Raw genomic sequence first — 21,986 nt, 5'->3', positions numbered from 1 at the left:
TGCCAGGCTGACACAGCCCGGTACCTGACAGATTTTTTTTTAAAAAGATGTCAGGTGCCGGCTGACACAGCCCGGCATATGACCTAATTATTTCTACAAAGCAGGCCAGAGCTGTCAGACCAACAAGTCGTGTGCGAGCTTGGGGTGGGTGCGGGTCGGGTACCTGCCCCATTCACCATTTGGCTAATCCGACTCGCATCTTGCGGGTCAGCTATTTTCTGACCCTTACCCGCCTCGCATATCAATGGGTACCCGATTATAGAGTACTCACTGAGATAGGGTCAGATCAGCGGGTACTCGCCCTGCCCCATTTATCATTTAATTTTAAAAAAAATGATTTATACCAATTTAATTTTATATTTTATACATCCATCTAAGATATAATAAATTTTTTTTCTACAAAAAGGTTTCCCACCAAGAAACAAGCATGTGAAGAGAATATAAGATAAAGGAAAAAAATTAAAAGAATTTAAAATCAATAAAACTTTGAAATAAGTAGCACAATTTTTAATATATATGTTCCACATTAATTAAACTTTTTTTTATAAAATCAAAGATCATGGCCTCTACAAATGAATCTTGTAAATAAACTATAGTCTCTCATATTTATAATGCAATTTGTTCAATAAAATTACTTATTTTGTTCTAAATTATTATTTTATAGTGTGTGTATAAAAATAAAAATAATATATATATGTGGGGCGGGTCGGGTACCCGCGGATTTTTAATTATGTGACCCTAACTCGCCCCGCATCTTAGCGGGTACCCGACCCTCTTTTGACCTAATTAAATAATAAAAATAGGATATCCTAATTTTCGGGTTAGATCAGATCGGATATGATGGGTTTTCGGGTTAGCGGATAATTTTGCCCACCCCTAGTGTGAGGTAAGAATTTGGCAGTTTCAGGAATTCAATTTTTGGCTCCTTTGGAAATGTTACAGAGAGAGGTTTCCCTGCTAGTTGGATTGTTGGTTTGTGACTTCTGCCATTTCAGGTTGCTTCTCTGTGTGAGCTCATGCGCACACAATGGCATGCCTGTTTTACTTTGTGGTCTATCCCAAATAAGAAGTCTAGATGCTTACTGTATTTGTTCCTAATCCCTTTTCTTTTCTATCCCTTAGTCAATTTGTAGGGATATGCTAAAAAAAATGTAGGGATCCTTAGAATTATGGAAATATTGGCTACATTTGGATTAACTATTTTTGGAGGTGTTTTTTTTTTAAACTTTACTGTAACTGTGTATATGAAAAACTTTTACTATAGATGTTTTTTGGATTATTTTTAGAGGTATTTTTAAAATACATTTTTGAGTATTTTTATAATTTATATTTTTTTTGGAATTTTTTAAAAATATATACTGGCTCTGTTTCTATATATTAATATTTATTTATATATAAAATATTTTTATTTCAATTTTATTTTATAATATGTATATTAATATATATTTATATATAATATAAATATAATTTATAAATAAAACATGTATATTAATATAATTTATAATAAAACATGTATGTTTTAAAAAATATTAATATTTATATATAAATATATAATATTTATTTCAATTGATATAATATATATAATATACATAATTGAAATGTATTAATATTACTATAATATATATAATATAATATACATAATTGAAATATACATATTAATATACATATTATAAAACCAAATTGAAATAAATATATTTATAAATTTATATAAATATATAAAAATAAATATATTTATATATTTACATAAGTATATATCAATATATTTATAAATATATTTTAAACAAAATATTTATATTTATATATATATATATTTTTATTTTTTTGTATATATATTTTATTAATTTTATTTTTTGTATATATGTTTTATTTTTATTTTTTGTATATATATTTTATTAATTTTATTTTTTGAAATAAATATATTTATAAATATATATCAATAATTATATTATATATTTACATAAATATATATTTATAAATATATTTTAATCAAAATATATTAATATTTATATATAAATATATATATTTGTATATATATTTTATTAATTTTATAAGTATATATATATATTTTAAAAAATATATAAATATTAATTTTTGTATTAATATTTATATATAAATATATATATTTATTAAACAAAATATATTTTTTGTATATATTATTTATATATACATATATTTTTTGTATATTTGGAGTTGTTTGAATTTTTTTTAATCATTTAAGGAGAAGATAGATCTCTGCAATTTCTCTTTTTTAATTTCAATCATTAAGGTGAAGATTTTTGTGGGAAAGAGGAAGAATTAAATAAAGAAGAAAGAGAAAAAGAAATAAAAGAAAGGAAAATAAGGTAAATAAAAAGTCAAAATAATGTAAGGGCAATTTTGTCCTAAAGGGGGTTAAGTTTGCAAAATTAAAGGTTAGGGGGTAAACTGAGAAATGAGGTATACCTTAAAGGGATAAAATGTGATTAACCCTTTTTTTTATTGATGCTGTCACATATTTTAGCTACATGTTACTTAGCATTTTCTTTTTCATTCTTAATTAATGGGTTACTCTATATTAACTTATTTGATGATATTAGATGAGAAATAAAGGTGCAATTTCCATGATGAACCACTTTCATGCTTGCAGTTTATAGAATCTGATGATTTGGGGGAGATTACATCGAGGAAAGTGAAAGGATATGTTGATCGGTCATTGGAAGCTGCATGCATGAGGGTAAATCACATAAAATGGTTTCAGATATTTATTTCTTTAGTGGATGCCTGTTACTATTTTTGACAAAATACTGTGGCAACAAAGTACTGCTTAAAAGTTGATGTCTTGGTATTTCAGGTGATGGATAATATATATTTCGGACCTGAAGTAGATAGGACACATCCCTTGGCTCTCCTTGCAAGTGAGCTTAAAATTATCAGCTCTGGCCAGCTTTTTGGAAATAATTAGGTCATGTGTCAGCCCGGCACTTGACATCTTTTTAAAAAAAATTCTGGCAGGTTCCGGGCTGTGTCAGCCCGGCACCTACCACCGTTTTTTAAAAAATTTCGATGTCAGGTGCCTGGCTGACACTGCCCAGCACCAGCCGTCTTTTTAAAAAATTTTTTTTTTTTATGTCAGGTGCCGGGCTGTGTCAACCCGGCACCCATAGATTTGTACCCACCCTGTGTCAGATCAGTAAATGTCTGACTTTTCTTTTTTTAACCTATATTCTAAGTAATTAGCCGGCAAAGAAAGGGTCCCCACCCCAAAGCCTCATGTTGCCATGCCTACTTATTAGATGAATAAAAAGGAAAAAGGAAGAAACAATTGAAAAACTAAAAAAAAAAAACCGAATGGATTTTTCTGGTGCTTCATTGTTTGCTGCCGGTAGACATATTTTCATGGTTCAAGTACAATACAATGCTAAAATACATTCAATTTCTGACTTTTGCAACAATTTCGAGTTTCTTTTCAACGTAACTATGATTTTAGTGATTATATGTTGTATATTTAGTTAATGTTGTATCAATAATAGACCATTCCATCCTATTAAGTTTTAGATTATTAAAAATTAAATGTCATGGGGCTTTATGCCCTGTGCCTCGAGCTTTAATCTCTCCTGGAATAATATAAATTGCCTTGCCTAACGTTTCACCTTTTAAAACACTAGTTGGAATCTAAATTTATCCATTTAACACCCATTAACATATGAGTCTAAATCTTCAATTTGTTTTAAGACCGACTATATCGAATTCCTTCTTTAAACAAAAAGAAGATAAAGCAAACTATCACGCTATTATAGAACACAACTTATTTGATTAACCCGGTTGTCATGACTGGGGTCTAAGTGTTGGCCAAAATGCCCAAATTACTCAATAGCCATTCGACCCAAGTACTTATACCCATTGCATTTCCTTTTCAATTCCAATGTGGGATACTACATTCTTCCCACTTTTAGGACTTTCTGTCGTACGGGTACTAGAGGTGGCCTCTGTCCGACGTGAAACTTAGTCCTATAGATTCTAGAGGAGGTTCCCATCGATCGTGACACTTGTTCAGACTGTCCAATTGGTCATGCTCGGACTCTAAAGGTGGCCCTGTCTAATGGGGCACTTAATCTCGTAAGTTCTAAAGGTGGTTTCCACACAGCACTTAGTTCTTTGCACTTCCTTGCGTAGTCGGAATCATAACCTGCCGGCCTAGGCTCACCCGCGTAGAAGCCACGCGAGATTCGCCTTCATACCAACTATCATGACCCGATTGGCCCAGGCTCACCCGCGCAGAAGCCACACGAGATTCACTTTGATACCGTCAAGACTCGGATCCAAGGACTGGCCCAAGTAATTTTTGGACCGAAATCCAATGGTCCAAAATGATTAACCCAAATTACTCAATAGCCATTAGGCCTAAGTACTTATAACCCAATCCATTTCTTTCCCAATTGGATTGGGAAAGAAATGGATTGGGTTATAAGTACTTGGATCTAATGGACATTGAGTAATTTGGGTTAACTATTTTGGACCGGTGGATTTTGGTCCAAAAATTACTTGGACTAACCCTGGGACCCGGATCGTGACACCAGCGATCTACCAATTGTAGGAGTAGGATATTTGGCAACTAATAAACACTGGCCCTATTTGATAACCTTATTCAACATTTAAATTTAACGAGTTCAAATTTTAACATGTTTAGAGGTGTTTAATAACAAAAAATAAAAAATCTAAATTAAGAATTAATTAAGTAATATTGAATTTTTTAGGCAAAATTTGTTTCCAAAAATAAGTGATAATCTATGCACTTATCACTTAATGTGATATACATTCAAATGTACCAAATTCAGTACTTAACAATTTAATAATTTAATAGATCCAAATCTCAGTTTTATCAAACCCACCCTTAAATAATACAATCTGAGTGTATCATCTTCTCTCTCATTTTGAAGACGATGTACTATCAAGAAGCAATGAAAAACTTGTAGAAGGATCTTCCATTTCTTCTATTATGACTGGCCATGTTCGAATACTTTCCCTTAGACTTGGAAACTCATACCTTAGGGCTGGTAAGAAGATTATGGATACATGGCTTTTACTTTTATATTTATTCCTTAAAGAAACTTATTCAATGGTTAGCGCTAATCACTACCAGTTCCAAATCTTTAGGGTTGTATTTTCCAATAAACGTTGGTTACATTTCTTTATATTATTTGTACTAGCAACCAATTTATGGATGAATGCTCTTTGAGTATTAATTCAAACCCATTAATTAATGAGCGGATCAACATAATTCAGTTGGTATTGACAACTATAGGTTAAATGTATACTGACAAATTATTGTACGAAGGCAAAAAAAATCCAAGTGATCCTCAAACTTTCAGGATTGCATATTTTTAGTCTTTAAACTGTTTAATATAATTTTCTGGGTTAATTACATTTACCTCCCCTGAGGTTTGACTATATTACCAATCAATCCCTATAATTTGTCCAAATAACGGTCTCACCCTTTGAATGATCAAACATTTAACAAAAACCCCCTTAATGCCGAAAATGCCCTTATTGAGGCCATGTTGCATTAAAAAAAGAACATATTTTTATTTTATTAACCCTGAAGCAATCCAAAAAAATAGAAAAAGTTTTTGCTTATTATTTTATAAAAATCATATCTTTGCTTCCATAAATAGTTTTGAATCAATAATTATTTTAAATCTTAAAAATGAATATTAAAAATTAGATAAATTGAAAGAAAAATAAAAAAGAAGCAATTATTTTAAATCCTCAAGTATGGTTCGAATTTGTGGTTCAAGGCATGTTGCGGAGAGCATAAGGCATATTTTCCTCAATTTGAACCATACTTCAGGAATTAAAATAATTTCTTCTTTTTTTATTTTTCTTTCAATTTATCTAATTTTTAATATTCATTTTTAAGATTTAAAATAATTATTAATTCAAAACTATTTATGGAAGCAAAGATATAATTTTTATAAAATAATAAGCAAAATCTTTTTTCTATTTTTTTGGATTGCTTCAGGGTTAATAAAATAAAAATATGTTCTTTTTTTAATGCAACATGGCCTCAATAAGGGCATTTTCGGCATTAAGGGGGTTTTTGTTAAATGTTTGATCATTCAAAGGGTGAGACCGTTATATGGACAAATTACAGGGATTGATTGGTAATATGGTCAAACCTCAGGGAGGTAAATGTAATTAACCCTAATTTTCTCCCTCGAACTTTTTAATGTGTATATGTACAGTAGTTTTGTCCATTTGAGCCCATAAAGATAACAAAAACACATCAAAACTATGTCTTTTCAAGGTAGGTTTTTGCTAGAAAATACATCTGAATTTCACAAAAAATTGTAATTACACGGTTGTAAAGGATCAAGGGGCAAAAACACATACAATTGGAAGACAAAGGTATAAATTTTGAAAAGCTTAAGCATCATTTAGGTTTTCCGTACCCTACAATTGTATTTGTGCTAACACAGGGCCGGATTTAAAGTGGGGGCACTGGGGGCACGGGCCCCCACTGCCCACTTTAAATTCCTAGGATACATCTACAATTTTGACATAATTTTAAAGGTGCCCCCAGAATTTTTTTTAGAAAAAATGTGAAAGAATGGGTCACAAAATTTATATCATTCACTTTCCTCCTCTAGTTCCCATTTTCCTACCAATAGGACCAAGTACCAATTATATCAGTCATTCCTTTTGGTTCTCACTCCCCAAATTCCCTTTATTCCTGTGGTCCCCCATCTCCCTTCACAACCCCCACTCCCCAAGTTCTCTTTACTCCTGTGGTCCCCCATTTCCCTTCACAACCGGCTCCACTCCTTCCACACCCAAGCCAACTACTTTTCTTTTTATCACTTTATCTAATTATCATTTATTTCCTTTGTCCCCACTCCTCAATTTTTCCTTTCCTCATCTGGTTCTCGGTTGTCCTCACTCCCCAACATACATAGGAGAACCATTTTTTTTTCCACAACCAAAGCTTGTTACTCTTTCTTTTCATCACTTCATCCTATTTAGAGATTACACTAGAATCAATTGATCTTCTAGGACTTGGGTCCGCCACATTTTGCAGTTCTTTTCACCAACTTTATGAGACCATCAAAATCAGGCTCTAAAAAATTACTTATTATTATTATTATTTTAAATTTGTTTGCAAATATATTTCTAGAGCATGAGACTATTACTGTTTTAAAGAAATTTGAAAATTAATTAGTTAATGTAATAACTAATAAATAGGTTATTTGATAAATATTTTAACTTGTGAAACGGTGATTTTATGCATGAGACTTTTTTTTTTTGCTTAAAAAAATTAGAAAAAGAGTAGATAAAAAATTTTAATGTTATTTTTGCCCCCACTAAGATTTTTTTCTGGCTCCGCCCCTGTGCTAACATAAATGAAACTATTGCCATGTGCATAATGTACCATACTAGTGGACACAGTTTAACAACGATGTGTACTAAAACTGCTAGTTGGCTAAAACCTTCTTCACCAGACACAATTTTCTCACTTTACAAAGCCATATTAAAACATAAAGCGTACACTATTCCAAAACCCCTAAAAAATTTGTGCTATCACAATATAGTGTATGTCTCAAGGCAAGGACTTGGAAATAATTTCTTAAAGAAATTTGATTTTGCACTTATTTTTTCCATTGGTACAAACGTTGCGATGTTGCACATGTATATTTTAAGACATGACGAATTTACTATTCTTTGTTAAATCTAAAAATTAGTTTTGAACGACTCTGCAAATTAGTCTTGAACTTAGGGTTATGAAACAGGATTTGAACCCAAAAATGAAGTTGTTTATGTCAATAAAGCTGCCACAAAAGCCTTTTAGGGCTCTAATTAGGGTACCCCGCCATAATAATTTTTTTGTTTAGTAGTTTCTATGTTAGTTATCGTTTTCTTGTTGGTATTTTTCATATTTTATTCTTTAGTTGTTTTTAGAAGGTTCTTGTCTACGAAGCATTTTCCATCTTTTAAGCAAGGTTCGGACATTGTGTCTAGGGAAGCATGGGGCATACGCTTAGCAGGAATATTATGTTTAATATGAAAAGCTCAATATATGGCATGTTTATGATTGTTACTCAGGATTAGAGCATTAATCAGCTAGATAGCATCGAATACTTGGTGTTCAGCCCCTCTTCGTATGTTATACAAATAGGGTTTGAATTGGGCTCAAATATTAAACGAACCATAAGTATTATTTGAATTTGATTCATTTATTTGTATACATATGTGAGGTCGAATTCAAATTGGACTTGTTAAACTAAGTGAGTCAAAGTCGGGCTCAAACTTAAACTAAAATTTGAGTTGATTATATTTTTAATAAATAATATATTATTTAAAATAAGTTTAATTGTATTTCTTGGTTTTAAAAAAATAAATAACATTAATTTATGTATAATTACTTTTTAGTAAAATATAATATATATTTAATAATATTAAATGTAGTTATATTTGTATTTATTTATTTTTATAATTATATATGTGTTCGCGAACAAGTTCGTGCGCAATTCAATTATTAAACGAGTTTAACATTGGGTTGGAATTTGATTTATTTATTACATGATCGAGCTTTTTTTCAAATTCGAATAAGCCAAACATGAACATGTTTACAAACAGCTTGATTCGTTAAAAGCTCTACTCAGGATTATCATATCAATATCACATTTAGCTTTTTGATTATTTAAGAACCAAGGTTAATGTTTCTTGCTTTTTGTGTTTCTAATTTTATTTGTTTATTTATTGATTTATTTTTGCGTCTAACGTGTTCACCTATCATCCCTTCTTTGAAATGGTTAATGTATGACTGATATAGTATCTACTTTATGAAAATATATTTTGTGCACAGATAAAAGTAATAATGACAATAGGGAGCTTTAAATAGACATGGTATTGTCGGTTCGAAGTAATTAATTTCAGATACAATGATTACGATTTCCACTAAACCGATTTTAGTTTACAACTTCTTGTGAATACAATAACAAAAACCGACATTTGCATTAAAACAGGTGTAAACAAAAGCAACTTTTGGCACATAATTCTAAACAATGTAAAGAAGTTCTATTATATGCTCTTATTGTGCTAGTGTATACAATTGTTTAGTAACAATTTTTTCATATACACCACTACAGTAGAATTTATGAAGATCAGGCCTAAAGACACCTAATCCTCACGGAAACTGCAGTTCTGGTCTTCCTTCCCAAAAACATGCTAGATAAAAACATAAACTTGGAAAGGCAAGAAAAGGTGTCAACCTCTATATCAATTGGAGCTGTCATGTATCGGAAAATCTACAATTCGAACTCAGCGTGTCTCAGAAAATCTGCAAATATCGCAGATTGAATTGAATAACCAGCAACCTAACAAAAGTAGATTCCTTCCCTGTTGTAATCTCATCTACCTAACTGGACACTCCTCAGCAATGACTCGAACAATACACTCAGAAACAGAAATAGCCAATCCCAAAATAACCGAATCAATAAAGAACTGTTTTATTCCTTCTTCTTTTGGCGAGGCGGATAAGAGTGCGAAGAAACAGGGCAAGCAATGTTCAGAACAGTGCTAAGTCGGGCATGCTCGAAAACACTTCATGCCGATGCATACAACCATTGAAAGTCTCATTAAAACATGCAAGTTTCAAGACTTGCTGCATAGTCGGGTATACTTTAAAGATGTAAAAACCGGACGCAGAGAATGTAAAACATATGGAAACAGCTGTTCAATATAGAATTAAATTCTTACTACAACTGCATATGAAAAGGCCTACAGCAGATAAGATGCAAGAACAAAAGTTTAGCTGTGAATATTTTACAGCAAATGTTTCCTTTTTAAAATTACAAGTTGCAGGAATCGCAACTAGCTGCTGAAACATGTTCATAGAGCAGTATGATGAATGTTCTTTCAGTCAGGTTGCATTTTTTAAGTATTTTTTGAGAGTACTCCAGCAGCAAATAGAAGATTCCTCCGTGAGAACTGCTTTAGATGAATGAACACACGAGGTAACTATGTTACTTGTTTACTCTAGTTAAATTGCAGAAACTAACTATGACATCAGTGAAAACAAGAAAGTAAAGCTCACTTTACCTGCAAAGAATAAACTGGGGTAGACTTTGTTGGTAGAGTCTTCAGTGACCGGAGTCTATTTATACTTCCAGTTTTACTGATGATAATCAAAACAAATAACAAGTGATTCTCTTGATTATCGGAAAGCAGATGGATGGCCATGCACGGAGTAAGACTTACTTGTCCTCTGTCTTTAACAGTTTTGTGCTTGCAGTTACATCCCACAATTTCACAGTGCAATCAGCAGAACCAGATGCAAGAAGCGAACCTTCACAACTGAGACATGAATAACAAGTAATAACAGATTAATTGCTTGAATACTTCATTATTCTCTTTATTTTAAAGTAAGAAGCGCCGTGGGATTTTATTTGGATATGTGTCCCACCTAAAAGCAAGTGTCCATACACAAGATGTATGACCAACCAAGGGGCTAATGCAACGACCACTGGCAAGTTCCCACATCATAACTGTACCATCCTCATCACCAGATGCCATGTATCGTCCATCTGGGGACATAGCCAATGATAAGATCATACTCCGGTGACCAATAAATATTCTTACACACTCCCCACTTTGAACATCCCACAAGCGAACAGTTTTATCACTAGATCCAGTTGCGATATAGTTGCAGTTAACATGCCATTGCAGACACTACACAAAGAAAAGTTGCACAAGAAAATATTTGAAGTCAGATATTTACACAGGGAAAAATAGCTATGAGAATATTCGACATTGAAAAGACAACCCTTTTGAAAAGAATTGTAGCTACATAACAGTGCAAGTCAAAGGAAAGCAAACAACATGTTTAAGAGTAGGGAAAGATGCAAAAGGTGGCAACAAGTATACATCAATGTCATACTTGCCTGTATGAACACCTGGTCATACTTGCATGTTTCAACAGCTGACACAAAATTATTTTAGCAACACACAAGACTCATTGATATCTTGAAGTACCGCTCAAGAGCCATATGTACCTCACTTTCACCTCAAACATGAAAGTATTATGATCGCCAGTTTGATTGTATAGTCTGTACATTCTAAAAAAAGGACCAAATTACATCTTTAAACTGTTTGTGTACATAAAACAATCAATTTCCAACTTTCCAAGCTAAATGTGTATCAGCATTTGTGGATCAAAACCACAATGTCAAACCAGAAACTAGCTCCAAACTTTTGCCCATAGTCTAAACTTCACAGAATCCAAACCGAGGACAATAATGTGATCGCACAGCCAAACAAACAGTACTAAGGGTTTGGACATCAAGAAAACACTTCAAAAGTGTGAAAAGCTCATATAAAGGTAAGTGCTTAAGGTTTATAAAAAGTTACATGAGGGGAGAAAAGATACACAGGGCTGCACAAAAGAAATTAGTGTCCACCCAAAACTGTAGCACTCTGCACAGCAATACCCACGAGAACTACAATGTTTTCAGGCTTTGATTAATATTTCTTGATTCTTGGAAAGAGTTGGCATTCAGAAACTATATGTGCAGGATTGTTGAGTGATAACATCTTCAAAATAAAAGCAAAACAGTAGAGAGAAAAAGAATACAAAGCAGTACAGCTGCATGGTCCTGAACCACAGTTTGGTACTTCTATGCACCAAAGAAACATCAAAATCTTACATTTAAGGCCTAAAACCACAATGGAGTAAAAATGTCAACTCTTCTTTTATCCGTCTCCAAATAAGATGCACCTATATCACATGGAAATCTGTAATATACTCCTGTCTAATACATGACAAACTTGAAAAGGAAGCAGCACCCATATTCCTATCTGTCTGTTTAAATGACTAACATGATGGACAAAACATGTTTCCCAGTCCAAACTAAACAATAAATTATATTTGACTCTCTTAGTATTCATGCTCTGTGAAACAAAAAGCATTATTTTCATGCTCTGTCAAACAAAAAACACTCCTTTGGGGAGGGAGTACTTTATTTTGCACAGAACTAAAAGAGAATAAGGACGAGTACACAGCTAATGGATTCTTAAGAAACAATACTCTCAATATAAAAGTGCATGCACAAAATAAGAATAGCACAAGGACAAGGATACACTAAAAAGACAGATATGAGCCATTGAAATAAAAAAAAATAAAATTAAAAAAATCCTGCATAAGCTGCACAAAATGTGGCTCATGAGAAATATTTAAAAAGAATAAGCAGTTCAGAGGGCAAAACCAATATTATGCCTTGTAGATGCCAAATGATCCTACAGAACCAATGTATATGAAAAGTAAAATTTATATAGCTTTTCTTTTATATAACACAGAAATTGAACCAACATAAAAGATGCAATTCCAATCTAGTTCAAATTAAAAAAAAAATCTCAGTATGTGTATGGGACTGAATACTGTCATAAGGACATTCAGACTATCTATTCCTTTTATCAAAAGCAAGCATGAGTAGTCCAAATACTGAGGAAATATCCCTCTCATCAGTCCTAAAAAATTATTGAAGGCAATAGTTGAGAAGTGATAAAAGTCAAGCGTCTGTCCATCACTCTGAGGAGCTTTCAGTCTCTACCAGAAACCTTCAAAAAGTAATGCAAACTATAATGCACCATGCTATACTTACATCTACATCAGATAAGTGACCAGCCATGATTCTCAAAGGCTGCATTCTGTCCATAGACCAGATTCTTGCTGTTCTATCATGTGAAGAGCTGGCAAAATAATGTCCCACTGGACTGAACTGGTTTGACATGAAAATTGAACATACATCATAAAGTAGATCAAAGTTAACAGCTTATACACATGCAATAGTTTGACTGAAAGAATGATTACAATCATGAACAGTAAGAAGCTAATGCAATCATGGAAACCATTAGAACTGTCAACTATGCTTAATTCCACAAAATACCAACTGTGGATCCAATAAGCAATTATAGCTAAAAGAATGTTCCTCAAGAAAATAACAAAGCTGTTAAAATAGCTTGTTAATTTCCAAACCATGAAAGTTCTGTAGAAGAAAATCAATGCAAAAGTGCATGGGACAACACTAAAGACAAAATGAAGTGTGCTACAAAAGGTAATGCCCATCAGATGCTCCTCTAACAAAACTTGAAATGCAGTGCAATAAACGAATCAGGCACCAAATGAAAATCACGATACAAAAATTTCTTTCCAAAAAGCTGTTTTACAGGTTGCCTAGTCTCTTTTCATGTTCATATGCTATTAAAATGATTAACAGCAGATACAGGTATGTCATATCCCAGTTTTGACCTTTAACAAGCACAAGTATGTTTGTACAAAATAAATAAAAAGGTTTACCTGAACATCCCATACAGGGTAGTTATGACCTTTGTAACAAACAAGATTTGTATTCAAATTTGTACTCCATAAACGAACTGCAAAATGATAGTGTTATAATAGTGAATGCCAGTCTGAGAAGCACTTGCAGGAATTGAAATGAGATATTGAAGAAGCAGAAATAACAAAGAGAATTCATAACCAGGGTATGTAAAACCAATAACCAGTTGCCGGCAAATTAGCACATACTTGTTGAATCTGATGAAGAAGACAAAATATAATCTCCAAATGGACTAAAAGTAGCAGAATATACAGGTCCAGAATGGCCTTGAAATAATGTATATGATTTTCTCCCACTGTTTGCACCAAGTAAAGAGTCACTCGGATATGAATCCTCTACTATCTGCGAAGTAGCTGAAGAAGACCATTCAAACTAACTGTCACTTCATATCCTAGTAAGGGACACATTGTTCTTAAATACATAATCTCAGATAGAAAAACAAACCAATGCGTGCAGTACTTAAGGGAGTATTAAGACATCTGAGTTTATCAAAGCAGGCATGTTGAGTAGTTAAACTCTACAGGCTGCTATGCATGTACTCTATTAAATGCCAAAATAAGGACGATCAATTTATCTTCCATGTTTATATTTCCTCAAAAATGCTTCAAGGTGATACATGAGATTGTTCTGAAGAATGGCAGCCACCTATTCCTAACCAAGTAAACCTTACAACCGTAGATAACAGAATATGCAGAACCTCAATAGATTGTAAATTCTCTCAAGAAACGGAATAAAATTGGTTTCTTCAAGTACAACAATTGGACATTAAGGTCAACTACAGGAGAGGATTGATGAACCTTGTAAAAATCAATCAATCTTCAACACCCTATAAAAATTTTTCTAATGTTATTTCTACTTTAACACTTATCATGCACTAAGAAACATTCATCCCCTCCCAGAGTTGACTGCATTTTTTATTTCAATAAAGTAAAACAGAAAAAAGGTACTGTCAGTAGAGTTTTCAAAACGTCGACGCTTTTCATTCCAAGGGCTTCTCTAGCACCAGCGACTACCCTAATTTAACACTGAAACTACAGAGACCTGTCCCAACGATTATTACAAATCAGTGTTTAAAATGAGGACTACAAAAGGGCATCATTATAATGGTCAAACTCTTCCAAGAGAAAAGTTAGAGTGAGCATTTGAAAATCCAGCTTCTATCCTGGGGCTTTTTGTATTGTTCCACTAGTTTAAAGCAACATCTCTACCTTAGTAATTAGAAATGGTTGTGTGGTTTCCAGTCTTCAAACATCCAAGAAGAACGCAGACTTCCAAGTGTCTAAGTCATTAGATAGAATGGTTGTTTTCTAAGCTTCTTACATTGACAAGTAGCCTGACCAGTCTACCTTGGCTTTGATATACACAATCTAGCCTCAATTTTAACAAAAGTCTTGAATAAATCAAAGAGTGTCATGTGGGATTGCATGTTCAAGATTAGCAAGAGAGAGAGAGAGAGAGAGATTGCATGTTCAAGGAAAAGTTAGATGATCCGAAATGCAAAACGGTCAATAAAATTACCATAACCAGTTTGTTGCCCAAGCTTTGCCATGTCCCAAACCTGGAAACATGATTTCTAGATTAGTACGAATAAAAACAGCAGAAAACACAAAGCTCGCGAAAGACATTCGATAGCAAAAAGAATTCATAAACCTTAAGCGATGAGTCTGAGAAGCCACCAGCAACGAGTGATCCATCTTGGGATATTGACGCACAATTTAACCTAGAAGACCAGCATCGAGGTTGGCAAGTAATACCAATAGATGACAAAGCAGAACTTTGAAATCTAGCAATCCAAAATAAAGCTTTACAAAATTTGAATCACATACCCATTATGTGTGTTAATAAATGTGTAAAAGCTGATAGAAGGAAGAGCTGCACTACTCAGTTGTACCCGATTCCGGAGATCTTCAAGAATAGAATGCTCTACCTCAGCCGGTCTAAGAAAGAAATACAATTAGAGTGCTTCAGACAAGAAAATATGTAAATGAACTAGAAAGTTCCACAAAAAATAATACATAAGCTGCAATTGAACACAAATAGAAATTATAAATGCAACAAATGGGTGAAACAAATTATAGAAAAGAAACTTGTCAATTCTTTTACTTAATTGAATATATAAGTTCGTGTAGAAGAAAGACCCTTCATAGATGTGGTGGAACATGGTCCTCAGAAACAGGTCCATTCTACAATTAGATGGTACTAAAGTAATACATCTTCACTTTAGATGGTCACCAGGTCATAAATGATACCACCCATTTATTTTGCACAAGGATAAAACTGCACAAGTAAGCCACAAAAAGAACCCACTGTGGTGAAAACCAAATGCACTGAGTTGGCCCTGGCCCTTTACATAACTAAATGAATGTCTGAGACAAACTAAATGGTTATCTGATTGCTAACCACTTTCTTTAGTTTGGTAAACATGGATCAACAAGTTGCTCCCATCACAGATTTTATAGTACAACACATGCACCCCTACAGTTTTGACCTGTCCACAGGCCTATACAACTAGTTAGGAGAATACAAAACCATTTGCTGGGGTCATTTTGCTCACAACCACAGAATTGTCTAATACATAGCAGAGAACTGTGTACACATAGCATGTCAAAGAGGGCAAAGAGAACATTTATCCAACTATTCTCCTATTAGCTAGATGATTGTACAAAAACCACTTCTCTTTACCACTGTTTTACAGCCAAAAAGAAAAGCTCCTTTATGTCCATTACTGCTATTATGCTAAATCTGTGTTCTACACCAGAAGTACCATAAGAGGATTTAAAAAGTTTAGACATCGTAAACAAAATGCATAAGGAATGTCAGCAAAGTACATCGATGGCAAGGTTAGCTCTGGTTTGACACGTGGTGCCACAGACACTGTGCTAGTCTCCACACGAGAAGCTTTGCCTGTTGCAGTAGCAACCTTATCCTTTTTTGACTTCTTGAGCGAAGCACCTTGCTTTCCTCCCTCATATGGTCTTTTCTAAACAAGGCAAAGCGTAGCAGTATAAAACATAAGGTTCAAAAAATGACAAGCCAGTACTTCCATTAGGAAGGATACAAATACAACATTTCAAATAATGGTAGAATGTCAATATAAGAGATGATACTAAAAAACAACCACATATCACCTTGTTCTCTTCCACCTCTCCTTCCCTCGCTTCTCCATCCACCTTTGCTGAATCTGGAACCAGAGCTCCTGCCTTCTCCAACCTTTCTTCCAAACTATCTTCAAGCAACTGTTGCAATTTACAATGTGATGCTTCTCTTTGCAAGAGAAATATGAACTAATCACTTAAACATAAGCACTTTCAATTTCCAAGCAACATTAGTCTAATCCACCCACAACCTTGTAAATAATGAATTAGATTAGTCACAGCAGCACCAAAAAAAAAAAATTTACAACTTGTATCCTTCCCAAGCAGCAGGTAACAGCACAAAACTAGATATCCACCCAAAGGACATTTCATACTGTTTTCTGTCGCACCAATAAGCCAATCCCTATCCACGATTGACCATGCACTACCAGTTTTTCCTTTCGAACTTTCTTTTTTGACCTAGTGGCGGAAAGATAAACATTTATAGGTTACAAGTACTTGAGCAAACCCCCTCTCCTTAGAAATGTCATAAACCATCAAAACAAACCAGGACAAATCACATTTCATATTCAAATACTCACTTAATCCAAGTATAATTAGCTGTTGGCAATATGCTATATAGATTCATAAATGTTTAGGTGAACCTAATTCCAGTCATCTGCTTCTTTACTTACCCCCCAATGTATTTCTTTCTGATTTATCAGATTCGTGGCATCCTGGCCACTGCCCATGAATGTAACAACTTCAGCATCATCAGAAATTGAAGTTGGTTGTCCAGGAGAGACTGACAATAAAATACAGTGAAATTAAACGTCAACAAAAATAATTATAAAGAGCAATCATCACCCTATAATTGAGCATTTATAGTTAATTTACAAGTGAGATCTGTGCAAATGTACCTTGAAAGTTGATGTGCTCATTTATGAGTCCAAGCATTACAACAGACTGCGTCTTGTGAAGGTATTGCAGCAGTAGATCATAAGAGTACTGCCAGGGGGGAAAAAAAGAAAGTGAGTGTATAGTGTTTAAACTGAAACCACATTATAAAACTTGGTAACAGAGGCCTTGTTCCTCAAGGAAAGAAAAATGCAATTGAAGGACCATAAATAGACCAAGAAACTAAGGCTCGGATAAGAAGATAAGTATAAACTAGGTTGTCTGAATTCATGACTAGCACTAATGTAAAACTGTACTGTAATCAAAGCATTCTATGAGACAAATATAATGTAGTTAGTGTGCAGCACTAAATACCCAAAGCTACATGCATAATTTGTCTCATGTTCCCAATTTAATCAAAGCATCAGTTCTTTCCCCTTTCTTTCCTCTTCAGTTTGCTATTTATAATTTTAGCAGAATGAAAGCCTTCTCCCAACATACATATGTTACTTAATTCATATGAAAAGGTACCACTTCAGATGGCATAACTGTTAAAAGGGGTAAACTCTAAATGAAGACAGCTGTCTATTAAGGACAAGAAGCATGGTACACAATAGTTGCACAGAGCGTTAACACTTTCTTCATTTAGAGTTGACTTAGCATGCAATTTAGATGGATTTCTTGACATTAATAGATGCAAGATGTGTCTTTCACGTCCCTAAATCATAGGATATAGATACATTGAGCTTCTTACGCTGATAGTCTCGTATTGTTAATAAAGTACTAATGCACTTCCTTATATTGATACTCCAGCTTTTAAAATCAAATTACATTTGCAGAGACAATACAATAATCTTAGATACAATAAAATCAAATTATATGCAGAATTCAAAAGAATCTCAGCATTATACAAACAGAAAGCAAAAGAACAGGAAGTATGCTGAGAAGGAAATTATGCAGATATCCAAAAGGTGCCGACCAAATGGGGCTGTTAATGAGGTTCAGTGGGAATGGGGTTGGATTGGGGGTTCAAATTACTCACTTGCTGATGGGGAACACGCCATTCGTGCCCATAATATGTACTAGATAACATGACTTGTTAATAAAATGCATCACATACAGCAAAACATGTTAAAGGTTTTCTACAGTTATTCCTCCACCCCAAATTGATTGCCTTCTATTCAGTCTATTCATGTCAAACTACTTTTGTACTACAAAATATCTTGTTCACAAAGAACATAGCCCCATTTTTTCCCAACTATCTCCTTAATTCTTAACTAACAAATATGGAACCTACACAATTCCCTCTTCACCTTAATTTAACACATACAATTAGCTCTCTTTTATAATTGTATGAAATTAATCATGAACAACACCAAGACTGATAGGCATCCTAACCTAAGTGGGCATCTTGTAAACCACCCATCATCACGCTGATTGGTGCAACTTCTGTTACCTTTTGTTTAATGGCATTTTCAAGCTTACTTCGGATTACCATATAGCATTTCAAAACTCACTTTTGCATTATCTTGACATCCAAACTTTTTCGCTGTGATATTTCTTAATATCAGTTTTACATAAGGAAAATAGTTCATTTCATCATTCGACTTCCTTTCTGTAATCAATTTAGTCTTCAAACTTTTGTTTTAGCCAATTTATCCATAATTTTTATCATTTGGCCAATTTAGTACTTTAACAAAAGTCCAGCCAAATATACATATCTCCAACATTGCACATCAAAACCTTATTTTCCAAGACTCTAGTTAAGGACTAAAATATTCAAGTGGCAAAAAAGTAAGGATCACTTGGCAAGGAATTCAAAAGGGCCAGAGGTATATTTAGTTGGCCTTGTAGTTATTACAGGCACATCTTTTCTCCAAATTCACCCCCATTGCCATCCCTAAAGGTACATGCCTCATCATGCACATTCTGCTAGTTCAAAGAAGCTCAAGATCTTAGCCAAAGAAACATTTTTGCACCCATGAGAGACAATAATATATTATTTTATACACAGAAGCTGGAGAAATCACCTGACAAATTTTAATGTTGAATTTGCTTTGTCTTAGAGAATGGGCAAATTCCATTTCCTATCACAATAATAGAAAATAATTGAGGACAAATTGCAATCAAATTTAAAACATGCCAAGATCACAAGCAATGTACAGGTAGAATGGTAATTAACCTCCAGGTGAGAGGGCGACAGAACACCTTCCAGTTTTTGGAGATCACGTGCATGCATCATCTCATGGTCTTCACGAAAGCTATTAAACAAAGTTCTTGCTGAAATTCAAGCAGCATTATTCATTACAAACTTAAGAATTTAACCACTGGCAAAAAAAAATTCAAAAACAAAAATCACCTTCTTGAATGTGACCTTTTGCAATAAGATCCATGAAGCAATGAACAAAAACAGGATACAGAACTCGAAGCAACTCGTGCTGCATAATTGGCAAAAATGATCACTAGAAATATTAGTGTAATAGAATCAAAATGTAATGTAATACTCTGATTCATTTAACAAACCTTGTATAAATCCAATGAACTGTAGGCCCATGATCGAAGCTTGCCATATCCCTCATGGTACTGGGCAGGATTATTTTCCAATCTACATAGCCAAACAATAGCAATATGTTAAGTGATTTTTGATCATTGCCATATAACAAACAAGAAAAAATAAAAAAAAAAAGTCTTGTTTCAGCTGATCCACCCTCACTTAAGCCTAAAAAATTAACCATATTAAATCAAATAGAGAAAAAAGCGGGATAGAAAAGAATAGTTATAAATGGAAGATATGGAGGTATCAAACCCCGGGAAGGAGAAAAGGAATACCATTTAGCTTTCACATATATTAACAATAATTCAATATGAACATTCAAATAGAAAATAAAGAGTCAAACCTAAAGTGTATTAACAGGCTTATCCTAGCAAAATTAAAACTTAATCCCGACAAGGTTCTCTTCAAAATGAAAAAGATGACTGTTGGGACAAATGCAGACAAAACCCAAAAGCTAATTGCTTCTACAAACAACCAACACAAATCCAATTTGTCATCTTACCTCTGGTCTCTCAGCATTCACTGCATTATCCTGTCAGTTTTCTAATGAAGGCACAATTTTATGTTCTTCTAATTATCAACTACAATCAACTAATAGAAAAAGTAAATGAAGTGCGGAAATTACTCACTCAGAAGAGAATGAGAGGATTTGACAAGCGATTTCAGGGTCAACATGGGAATTGGTGGAGTTCAAGGCAGTTTTGGGATGCTGTCGCTGTTGTTCTTCTTGGAAGGCCAACTCCGTTTGCTTGAAACCCTTCTTTTTCAAGTAGGTCATTACAGCTTTCTCAATATCTTCTTCGTCCATCTCTTTTACTCTATTCTACCCTCTTTCTTGCTCAAAGATACTGTTTAAAATTCCAATATCGGGAAAATTTCTGCTGCTAGGGTATGGTACGACCACAAATGGTGCTGTACCCAAGTTAGAATTCGTCAAACTTACTTGAACTCAATCCCACACAGCTTGCAATCCGAATTTACTCTTCCCTCGTCTCAGCTCTCAAATGCAGCTTCTCTTATCATCTAGACACAAATTGTTTCAAATTAAACGGAAATCAGTAGGCGCCTACTACATTCCACTGTTACAAGCAAGAACAAACACAATTAGCACATTAACTACAAAATCGACTCCATTATTAAACCATGAAAAGAACCAATTGATGTTAAAATATTAACACTCGATTTAAATCTCAAGCCCTAATCATGTTCAACCAGCTCCTAATTAGTCACCTTATCATTGCCGGAGTCCATCTCAGTAGCCCAATTTGTTCCAAAATTAGTTTCATGGGAATCTAATCTGCTCTCAACGGAAAAAAAAAAAATTTACCTAATTCTTGCCCATTACTTTGCATTCTTCAGCTCCAGACAACTTTGTGCAACGGGTCCGGGACAGCCAACGACTTAAGCTCGCTGTTAACTTGGGGTGTAGGCCCTCAAAATATTTATAACCAAACAACTCTCAATTTGAAGCCGCAAGGCTTCAAAACTCAAGCAAGAAAGGACAAACGAGTTCCCCGAGGCCAGAAGACGAAAACGAGGAAACGTTGGGGCCTTTATCCATTGTTATTAAACTCGGCCCGGTAAAGAACCGGCAGAGGGACGAGGTCATGGATCAGTGATTGAACTGGTGATTATTAATTTAATATTTATAAATATAAAATAATACTTTTAATATATATAAAATATATAATAAAGTACTTTTAAGTACTAATTATTATAATTAAAAAGATATATAATAAATATATAGATATTAATAGAAAATTTAATTTCATTTTTATCATACTTTTAAATAAATAAATAATATAATCAAACATAAAAACAAAATTTATATCGCTTATTTTAAAAAATATAATATTATTTTTCATTATTTTATTTTTATTTAAAAACAAAGTAATTTTCTAACTAATCAAATAATGTCAATTTAAAAGTTAAAAAGATTAATTGTATAATAAAAAATAAACAAGTTTATAAAAAAATATTTAGTTATCAAATAAAAATTAAACAAGTGGTAAAGTCTATAAATATATACATATTTAAATGAAGGTCAATGTACAAATCTTATAAAAAACATATAAACATTTTGTTTCAAAAACA

At 33.4% G+C, this 21,986-nt stretch overlaps 1 protein-coding gene across 5 annotated transcripts; it reads right to left on the bottom strand.

Moving 5' to 3' along the window:
- Window positions 1-9,685: 9,685 nt before the first annotated feature.
- Window positions 9,686-21,509, bottom strand: LOC113708814 (transcription initiation factor TFIID subunit 5). Of its 5 annotated transcripts, none has more exons than XM_027231423.2 (20): window positions 21,220-21,509; window positions 20,522-20,915; window positions 19,862-19,943; window positions 19,698-19,776; window positions 19,521-19,618; window positions 19,369-19,425; window positions 17,362-17,449; window positions 17,137-17,246; window positions 16,496-16,603; window positions 16,196-16,347; window positions 15,194-15,304; window positions 15,018-15,087; window positions 14,886-14,925; window positions 13,556-13,720; window positions 13,328-13,404; window positions 12,633-12,749; window positions 10,439-10,704; window positions 10,234-10,329; window positions 10,075-10,150; window positions 9,686-9,963 (listed from the first exon to the last, which is right to left on the bottom strand). In XM_027231423.2, the coding sequence occupies exons 2-20, from the start codon at window positions 20,698-20,700 to the stop codon at window positions 9,910-9,912; spliced, it is 2,025 nt and encodes a 674-aa protein (XP_027087224.1). In that variant the 5' UTR covers window positions 20,701-20,915; window positions 21,220-21,509; the 3' UTR covers window positions 9,686-9,909. The 5 variants fall into 5 exon arrangements, with proteins under 5 accessions (XP_027087224.1, XP_027087222.1, XP_071920809.1 ...); XM_027231421.2 differs by having other exon boundaries at window positions 20,522-20,971; window positions 21,220-21,466; XM_072064708.1 differs by lacking the exon at window positions 13,556-13,720.
- Window positions 21,510-21,986: the final 477 nt, after the last annotated feature.

This window comes from Coffea arabica, chromosome 9c (assembly GCF_036785885.1).
Source record: "Coffea arabica cultivar ET-39 chromosome 9c, Coffea Arabica ET-39 HiFi, whole genome shotgun sequence".
NCBI classification, from domain to species: Eukaryota; Viridiplantae; Streptophyta; class Magnoliopsida; order Gentianales; family Rubiaceae; genus Coffea; species Coffea arabica.
Note: the sequence above shows the minus strand (reverse complement) of the source record. Positions and strands in the feature narration are given on the sequence as shown.

What these genes read in the sequence shown, in the direction of transcription:
- LOC113708814 (XM_027231423.2), bottom strand. Translation starts at nt 20,700, where the DNA reads ATGGACGAAGAAGATATTGAGAAAGCTGTAATGACCTACTTGAAAAAG. An exon ending in AAAAGGTCACATTCAAGAAG is followed by an intron (nt 19,619 to 19,697) that starts GTGATTTTTGTT and finishes CTTGAATTTCAG; the next exon opens with CAAGAACTTTGTTTAATAGC. An exon ending in TGGGCAACAAACTGGTTATG is followed by an intron (nt 13,721 to 14,885) that starts GTAATTTTATTG and finishes GGTCTTCTTCAG; the next exon opens with CTACTTCGCAGATAGTAGAG.